The 10,125-nt window shown below is 40.8% G+C and overlaps 1 protein-coding gene across 6 annotated transcripts in view; it reads left to right on the top strand.

Moving 5' to 3' along the window:
* mtmr4 (myotubularin related protein 4) overlaps window positions 1-6,997 on the top strand; it is a 63,512-nt gene extending 56,515 nt beyond the window's left edge. For 4 of the 6 annotated variants that reach the window (XM_037747820.1, XM_037747818.1, XM_037747819.1 and 1 more), the window contains 5 exons: window positions 1,013-1,167; window positions 1,364-2,891; window positions 3,042-3,152; window positions 3,275-3,363; window positions 5,177-5,354. In XM_037747820.1, coding sequence (XP_037603748.1) covers window positions 1,013-1,167; window positions 1,364-2,891; window positions 3,042-3,152; window positions 3,275-3,363; window positions 5,177-5,354 — 2,061 coding nt within the window. Of the gene's footprint in view, window positions 1-1,012; window positions 1,168-1,363; window positions 2,892-3,041; window positions 3,153-3,274; window positions 3,364-5,176 lie in introns of all 6 variants that reach the window. The other 2 variants (XM_037747816.1, XM_037747821.1) reach the window with 2 other exon arrangements.
* The last annotated feature ends 3,128 nt before the right edge of the window (window positions 6,998-10,125 follow it).

Here is a 10,125-nt window from a genome sequence, read left to right on the forward strand (position 1 = left end):
CACTGAGCCTTTTAGTCAGAGGAGATGGTGACTTGCTTAAAGGGATAGTTTTGGTGTTTTGAAGTGGGGTTGTATGAGGTACTTATCCATAGTCGGTCGTTATGCACCCAGTTTGGAGAAACAGACAGGAATACCAGCACGGGAGGAAATCAATGGACTGCTGTGGACGGGTGCAGCAGCAAAATTTATTTTAGCCACCTAAAAGAAAGGCCCATCTAAAGACATCAATATCAGTGTACGTTATATTCTGAATATTTTTGCTGGTTTACCTTGCTGTGAGACAGCTTTGCAATCTACGTTTCCGACAGGGGAACTGAAGCCATTATCTATACTCTCGTCAAAGCAACCAGACTCCATTGGAAAAAAAACAGTAATTTTACGTTGCAGAACACCGAGGTTGTTGGTCTGCCGCTGCCTCGATCGGTTAGTTTGTGTTATTGTGTGACTTTGATTAGTTCGGATTCACCAAAGTCACACAATAGCACAAACAAACTAAACGATCGAGGCAGCGATAGACCAACAACTCCCGTGTTCTGCAAGGTAAAATGACTGTTTTTTTCAATGAAGTCTGGTGGCAAGAGCATAGATGGATACAACGGCTTCAGTTCCTGTAGGAAAGGGCCATGGATGAGTAGCTCATACAACCCCACTTCAAAACACCCAAACTATCCCTTTAAAGACACAGTGGTATTTAAAGGCCTCAGCATAAATTGGTAGATCTTTAGTCTTATTTCTCAGACGCTGAACAGAGTAAGTGGCTTTATTAATGATTAATGCTTAGTATGACTGAATTTTCATTTAATTCCCAAACTGTCTTTTTCATCAAAGATTTAAACCCACTTCAAGATTAAAGCTATGCCACCCTGATAGTCTGTGAATGATCACTAAGAAACGGATAGAAATGGTCATAATTCACCAGCTACAGCAGTGGTAGAACTAATAGAGTAATAGGAACCATCATAACTGTATGATGACCTTCTGGGATTGTCCTCGTCACTCGTTTGTCTGCCAGGTGCTGCAGCCAGTCTGCCACACTCGAGCATTACAGCTGTGGACAGCTGTGTACCTGCCCACCTCCTCCCCCTGCACCGCTGTGGACGATTCTATGGAGCTCTACCTCCCCCCGAGTGTCACAGGAGACGAACTCACCTCCCGTTCCCTGGATCGGTGCGTTTTGTTTGAAGCAAATGTGATCAGTTACTCAGTATCTGTACTTACTGGTCTTAACATTCCCTGAACAGAGATTCATTCAAATTTCCCTCGTGTTACAGAGAGCCAGACTGCCCTCTAGAGTCCCAAATTGAGAACTGTATCATTTCCATTCTTGCACAAAATAAACCTTTTATGTATTTCTGCTTTCCAGACTTCCCAAGACCCGCTCCATGGACAACCTGCTGTCAGCTTTTGAGAACGGGGTGCCCCTGACGCGTACGTCCAGCGACCCAAATCTCAATAAGCACTGCCAGGAGGGTCGCTCTGCCCCGGAACCCTCACCAGCCACGGAAGAAACCTCCGCAGACATCTCTGATGAGGTCACACCTGACGCTGGACTGGACAGCAGCGAGGGGGAACCTCCACATCAGAGTCCTGCCAAGACCCCAGAGGGTGTCCCAGGTGCAGAGAGCTGTGAAGACCCAGTGGAGGAGCCCTGTCTCACTACACAGCCCCTGCCCTCTCCGCCCCTACCCCCGGTCCCTCTCTCTCTCTGTACGGACGTCGCTCTCGCTCACACTCCCTTCCCCGCTCCTGTCCTCCAACAGGCTTTGCCTCAGATCACTAACCCTCCGCTCCCACCACCTCCGCTGGAGGCTGAGAGCCCCTGTAGGACTGCCGAGAGCACCGCGTCACCAACTCATAAATCAGAGCCGTGCTTACCTCTCCCCTGCAACGGCACAGAGTCTGCAGCCACCACGCCCACCCCGCTGCTTAACGGCTACGCCGACGGCCAAGCCAACGGCCAAGAGAACGGCTACGCCGACGGCCAAGCCGACGGCCAAGAGAACGGCCTCCCTGAATCTGCAGACCTGCTGGCTCTGAAGCAGCTAACACCACTCCTTCCCATGGAGGACTCCACGGAGACTCTCACAGGTGAGAGTGAGCTTCCCCCCATCCTGCCTCCCACAGAGGACCAGGACCTCACGCAGAATTATTTTAATGATGAGGAGCAGCCTGAGTCACAGCCCCAGGTTCTACCCCAGAGGGAGAAAGAGGACAATAGGACAGATGTAGTGAAAGGAAAAGAGCGGGCGTTAGCAGTTGCTCCTGTAGATTGCACCCAGTTAGCGGCTCGCCAGCTGATTTCCCAGAGCCAGCTCACAGACCTGTCCCTGCTCGGCTCCCACTGGGAGAGCGTCCAGGGTCTGGTCCAGTCGGCCTGCAGCAGTGCTAGTCACTCTGGCGTCAGCCGGGCCTTGCAGCACAACGCTTATCAAAGCCGCCGGCTTGCCAGTAAGCTGCTCCGCGCCCAGGGCTTCGCCATCGCCAACGGGTCCCAGTGCTGCCGCAGAGAGGCTCTTTGTTATCCCAGCAGCCCTCTGCAGGCTGGGTGGCTGTCTGCTGCCAGGAGCGCAGGCTACGCCGGCCTGTGTGGGCCTGCTGCCGCTGCCCTCAACAGCTACTCCCTGGCAGGCCATCAGCTCCTGCCGGGGTCATACTCCTCGCCCTCCGCCTCCAGCTCCCCTCCCCCACCCCAGGCCCCGGCCTACCTCGATGATGACGGGCTGCCGGTGCCCATGGACGCCGTGCAGCAGAGACTGCGGCAGATCGAGGCGGGCTACAAGCAGGAGGTGGAGGTGCTGAGGCAGCAGGTGCGACAGCTGCAGATGAGGCTGGAAAGTAAACAGTACAGCACCCCTCCCTCGGAGCCAGACATCGACTACGAGGATGACATTGTGAGTAGCTTTTTCAGTGACAACAATAATGCCAGACAGCCCAATGCATGTCTGCACTAAATGTTTGCTGTTGATTATCCTCAGGATGTGTTCTTTCTTCTCTCATTCCTGTCTGTCTTCTGATCTCGCCCCTTTTCTCTCGGCCTTCAGACTTGTCTGCGGGAGTCCGACAACAGTAACGAGGAGGACTCTCTGTCGACCCACAGTGAGGACCGTCTGTCTGAGGGCAGCTGGGATCGAGTGGAACGCAAGGACACAGAGGTCAGCGTTAAAATAACTTCTCTATCCGCTTCCTCACCTTCCTTCCTCCCCCTCACACCTGTATAGCTGGGAGCACCTCATATTACACCCCTGTTCTAATAAAGATGTCTGTGTGTGTGTAGGTCACGAGGTGGGTGCCCGACCACATGGCCTCCCATTGTTTCAACTGTGACAGTGAGTTCTGGATAGCCAAGAGACGTCACCACTGCAGGTGGGGCTTCACCGGGGTTTTCCTACATTAATAAACACAAGAACACAACGACGCAATTCATTATTATTTTCTATCAATTCATTGACGATAATCTTCAAAAAAACATTCTATTGATCAATAAATAGTAAATGAAGAAGAATATATTGTCATCACAAGTACCACTACCCAAAATAATGACTCAGTCAAAAACCTATTCATTAAATAACCATATAAAACACAGAAAAAGCAAGAAACATTTAAGATTCTGTAAACAACAACACAATTTCGATCAAATCAATCAAAATCCTTCTCGTTCATTCTGAAGGAGATCTCGCACTATTGTTCCTGTAGTCTCAAAAGTTTCTTTTTTAAGGAATACCTTGACATTTTTATGCCTCCTTCCCGGCGACCGCCGTGACCAGAAGTGTTATGTTTATCTCTGAGAGAATTTCTTCATATTTGGCACAAACATCCACTTGGACTCGAGGATGAGCTGATGAGATCTTGGTAGTCAAAGGTCTCTGAGCTAAGCTAAGCTAACGGCTGCTGGCTCCAGTTTCATATTGAGCATACAGACATGAAAGTCAATCTTCTCCATCTAACTCTCAGCAAAATAGCAAGTGTCTTTCCAAAAGTGTCAAACTATTTGTTCAAACTTCTGTAGCAGTGATAGCTGCTTCAAGATCCGGTTTAACAACGTCCTAATTTGTGTATTCACTTCTCAAAAGCATCAGATACAATGAACTTCTTACTATTTCCTTTTAAACTCAAGCAGTTTTTTTGTATGCACATTTCTCCTGGCACTCTTTTGTTGCAGCACGATTTCTGCCAAAGTAGCAGCCTGAGATTCAAAGACACACTTTGCTTTGTATTTTCAAAGCAATAAACCGAGCTTTGGGCCGGGCCTATGGTTTCAGAATGAAAGGCTCTCGGTTAGCCAGAGAATTATTTATATGCTCCACTGAAAAACTGAGACCGTTGTAGGAAAGAAAGTCACAACAGACAGAGCACCACTCAGAAAATAGACTAAATGTATGCTCCAGTAGATGTAGGAAACTATTAGATGCATTCTCTGTTTAAAAATGTTCATCCTTTAAAGTCATGTAAGTTAACATGTACACACTGCTTGACCAATACTAGACATGGAAGGTTATTTATCTGTGCAGTTGTATATTGTTATGTTACTACACCTTTTGTTCCGAAGACTGAAAAGCATGCATTGCACCCTCAGTTTAATATATTACACCCTCAGTTCAAATTTGAATAATAAATGCCAAGTGCACAGTGGAGGGTGCAAAAGGGCAAAAGAGCTGGGGGGAAGGTGAATATAGATCCGTGGGTGTGGTGGGTATTAAATACTCTCTCAGCCAGTCACATCACCGCTCTCATAGCTCTGAAAAAATTGTGCCATTCAAAGTTCAACATGATATGATAACAACAGCTCAGCAAACGGAAAGCTTTACCTCATGTCTGGATGGTTCAGAACGTCACAACATGAACACACGTCACCACTAGGGCCGTCAATCGATTAAATATTTAATCGCATGATTGTCGGTGATTAATCGCAAATTAATCACACATTTTTTAACTGTTCAAAATGTACCTTTAATGGGATATTTGTCAAGTATTTAATACTCTTATCAACATGTGAGTGGGCAAATATGCTGCTTTATGCAAATGTAATGTTGCATATTTGCCTCTTTGCATTGGTTTTGTATGTAATTTTGCCCTGCGAAAGGTTTGCTTCGCTCTTAGTGTGAACTGGGCCTGACTGCTGCTTCAAATGCAGAGCATAGAAAAGCATCCTAACTTCCTGTATGGTCTTCATCTTTAGGAACTGTGGCAATGTGTTCTGTAAAGACTGTTGTCACCTGAAGCTGCCCATCCCAGACCAGCAGCTGTACGACGCCGTGTTGGTCTGCAACACCTGCCACGACCTGCTCCTGGAGTCCCGCACCCGTGAGATCCGCAGCCAGCAGCTCAAGAAGGCCATCGCCACAGCCTCCAGCTGAGAGAAGTGTTGTGTAGCATGGCCCGACTCGGCTCTGTCCTGCTCGTTTTGGACTGATGAGCTGAGCGCCCCGTTGTAACCCCAACCTGCCGTCTGGGGAGGGGGGAGATAAGGAGGAATTGTTACTCTTTGGGAGGCTCGGTTTGGGAGGGAAGATGCACTGTGAGACTGTCTGTCTGTCTGAGAGAAGAGGAAAGGGTCTGAGATGGAGGCATGTCAGCGGGGGAGGTTTTCCTGCAGAACAAACCCCTTCTGTTCAAAGACATTTTCAGCCTGGGAGCACTGCGGCGTCCAGCTGCCTCCACACGGCTCAGTCCTCTAGCGGTGTCCTCTCCGAGACACATCTCCAACCTGTCCACCCCAGCAGAGTCACCCACCTTTAGTACCAAACACCTACACCCTCCTTACAGACACCGTCTCGCACTTCAGAGGACAATCGCTCACCCTTCCACGTGTCGGGGACTCCAAAGCCTTTACCTGTACTACTGGAGGCTTTCAACTTTAAAAGAAAAGAAATTGCTGCTACAGTATTTAAAAGTCTAATTTTGTATTCTTATTTTGTGCACTACTAGCTGTTGTGTTTTTGAGGGAATTTGAGACCAAACTTGAGCAAAAGGGAGAAATCTGCTGTTTACTTTGTCATTGCATCTTTTTCTTAGAGCCTGAATGTAATATGTAATGGATAACTGGATCGAGTTTATGTTCATGTGCATTTGGTGGGTCGTATATGTGTTCATCGCTGCAATGTGATTTCAAAATTATGTATATGCACAGTCAATGTGGTTCCGTCTTTATCAATGCTTTTCTCCAGTATAGCCATGTTGCGGCATTAGGCGCTCTGAGGGATGTGTGCGGACCGATCGATGCAACGCTGCGTGTTGTTTGTTTTGTGGGACGTACTTGATGTGTTAAGAGGAAGAGAACACAATAACGTTGGGAGATGGCAGATTTCTGTACGGTCTTCTTCTGCTGTGAGAGAATGACATTAGAAGGTACCGTGGGTATTTTGTGATGAGACAGGGAAGGGAAGGTTTTTCTGCTGAGATGTGTGAATGAATAGCTTAATGTCCATCTGACTGATGACTCCTCTTCAGATTGTGAACTGGCAGTAAAGACTGCTCGGGCAAAGACTGAACAAAGTGCTTGGAGTTTCCTGTTCTGTTTAGGGGAGTTTGGCCATAGTCCCCTTTTAAAAATGTGTTTGTGTCTACTGGTTGTTCTTTGAGACAATAGTGCCATATTCTGTTTCGTCTATTTTTAAAGCCTTTTTCTTTCTTATGGATGGCAGCAGGTTTCTAATTGGCCACCTCTCTGTATATTTTAATGGTACAGATAGTTAGCTGCTTAATTGAGACGACTAAAGATTAACAGATGGTTCGGTTTGATAACGAGGCTAACCGTTTCAATGGATGATCGGATGTCACTGAATTAGTTAACCTGTGTGGTTATCCATTGTCTAATATTTGGGATTTTTTCACACGGTGTTCATGAAGTCAAAATCTTTAAGAGGAACTCAGAAATGTAACATACATAGTTATCTGATCTGTAGTGGTGGCTAAAACCTGTCACTTAATGAATAATTGTTGTAAAGAAATGCACTGTAAAAGTTAAATCCCATGGGTTAAAATAAAAGATTATATCATGGATCTGTTTCCCAGCAGGCTTATTTGCATGTAGCTCTGGAAAAGGTATTCAAATTAGCAAATCAGGCGATCGTAAGGCTGAAAAATCTGAATAAACCAATTGTAGACAGACAATTGTTAGGAGGGTCAAGCACACATACTTGTCATGGTAAGTTTAAAATGATAGAAGGTAAAGGGGATGAGTGAAAAAAAACTTTACAAAACAAGAACAAAGAGTAAAACACAGAGGAGACAAAGATCAAACAGGGAAAAACCTCGTACACTACCAGATTGACAGAAGGGTGAGAGTGTATGTGTATTGATGTGGCTACAAACACCCTCAAACTAAAGCAAAAATTCTGAACTTTACTCTCACTTAAAACCAGTGTGCTGAAGTATATCCAAATCAATGAAAAAATATCCCACTGACCAAATACTTTACTTACTTCACCTTATACTGCCTTACATTTCTAACAGCTATAGTTACTTTCAGAATAAAATTTATGATCTGTTTATAAAATATTCATGACATACTATACTATGACTTTTTTTTACTTTTTCTGACATACTATACTATGACTTTTTTTTTGACATATGATTTTTTTTTCATTTTTCAACATACTAAACTATGAAATCTTTTTCATTTTTCGTCATACTAGACTATGACTGTCTTAAATTTTTTAACATACTATACAATGACTTTTTTTCGACATATTGTACTTTGACTTTTTTTTATTTTTCGACATACTATGTGTTTTTTTCTTGCGACATACTATACTATGACCTTTTATTAATATTTCAACATACTATACTATGAATTTTTTAATTTTTAAACATGCAATACTATGACTTTTTTTCCGCATGAAATTTTTCGACATACTATACTATGACGTTTTTTTATGAAATTTTTCGACATACTATACTATGACGTTTTTTTTCATTAATTTATCAACATACTATACTGACTTTTTTTCCGCATGAAATTTTTCGACATTACTATACTATGACGTTTTTTTATGAAATTTTTCGACATACTATACTATGACTTTTTTTCCGCATGAAATTTTTCGACATACTATACTATGACGTTTTTTTATGAAATTTTTCGACATACTATACTATGACGTTTTTTTTCATTAATTTATCAACATACTATACTATGACTTTTTTTCCGCATGAAATTTTTCGACATACTATACTATGACGTTTTTTTATGAAATTTTTCGACATACTATACTATGACGTTTTTTTTCATTAATTTATCAACATACTATACTATGACTTTTTTTCCGCATGAAATTTTTCGACATACTATACTATGACGTTTTTTTATGAAATTTTTCGACATACTATACTATGACTTTTTTTCCGCATGAAATTTTTCGACATACTATACTATGACTTTTTTTCCGCATGAAATTTTTCGACATACTATACTATGACGTTTTTTTATGAAATTTTTCGACATACTATACTATGACGTTTTTTTATGAAATTTTTCGACATACTATACTATGACGTTTTTTTTCATTAATTTATCAACATACTATACTATGACTTTTTTTCCGCATGAAATTTTTCGACATACTATACTATGACGTTTTTTTACGAAATTTTTCGACATACTATACTATGACGTTTTTTTATGAAATTTTTCGACGTACTATACTATGACATTTTTTTATGAAATTTTTCGACATACTATACTATGACGTTTTTTTATGAAATTTTTCGACATACTATACTATGACGTTTTTTTATGAAATTTTTCGACATACTATACTATGACGTTTTTTTTAATCAATTTATCAACATACTATACTATGACTTTTTTTCCGCATGAAATTTTTCGACATACTATACTATGACGTTTTTTTTCATTAATTTATCAACATACTATACTATGACTTTTTTCCGCATGAAATTTTTCGACATACTATACTATGACGTTTTTTTATGAAATTTTTCGACATACTATACTGACTTTTTTTTTCATTAATTTATCAACATACTATACTATGACTTTTTTTTCGACATACTATAATGTGATTTTTTCTTTCGACATACTATACTATGACCTTTTATTAATATTTCAACATACCATACTATGAATTTTTTAATTTTTAAACATGCTATACCATGACTTTTTTTCGACATATTGTACTAAGACTTTTTTTCGACATACTATACTATGACTTTTTTTTCGACATACTATACTATGGCTTTTTCTTAATATTTCGACATACTATACTATGACGTTTTTTTCGACATACTATACTATGACTTTTTTTCGACATACTATACTATGACGTTTTTTTCGACATACTATACTATGACTTTTTTTCGACATACTATACTATGACGTTTTTTTCGACATACTATACTATGACGTTTTTTTCGACATACTATACTATGACTTTTTTTTCGACATACTATACTATGACGTTTTTTTCGACATACTATACTATGACTTTTTTTCGACATACTATACTATGACGTTTTTTTCGACATACTATACTATGACGTTTTTTTCGACATACTATACTATGAAATTTTTTTCGACATACTATACTATGACTTTTTTTTCGACATACTATAATGTGATTTTTTCTTTCGACATACTATACTATGACCTTTTATTAATATTTCAACATACCATACTATGACGTTTTTTTCGACATACTATACTATGACGTTTTTTTCGACATACTATACTATGACTTTTTTTCGACATACTATACTATGACCTTTTCTTAATATTTCGACATACTATACTATGACGTTTTTTCAACATACTATACTATGACTTTTTTTTTTTCGACATACTATACTATGACTTTTTCTTAATTTTTCGACATACTATACCATGACTTTTTTTTCGACATACTATAATGTGATTTTTTCTTTCGACATACTATACTATGACTTTTTTTTTAATTTTTCGACATACTATTCTATGACTTTTTAATTGTTAGACATGCTATACTATGACTTTTTTTCCAACATACTATACTATGACTTTTTTTTTTATTTTTGACATACTATACTATGACTTTCTTAAAAATGTTTGACATTCTATGCTATGACTTTTTTTTAGACATACTATACTGTGACTTTTTCTTAATTTTTCAACATACTAAACTATGAAAT

Source organism: Sebastes umbrosus, chromosome 17 (assembly GCF_015220745.1).
Source record: "Sebastes umbrosus isolate fSebUmb1 chromosome 17, fSebUmb1.pri, whole genome shotgun sequence".
Lineage (NCBI taxonomy): Eukaryota > Metazoa > Chordata > Actinopteri > Perciformes > Sebastidae > Sebastes > Sebastes umbrosus.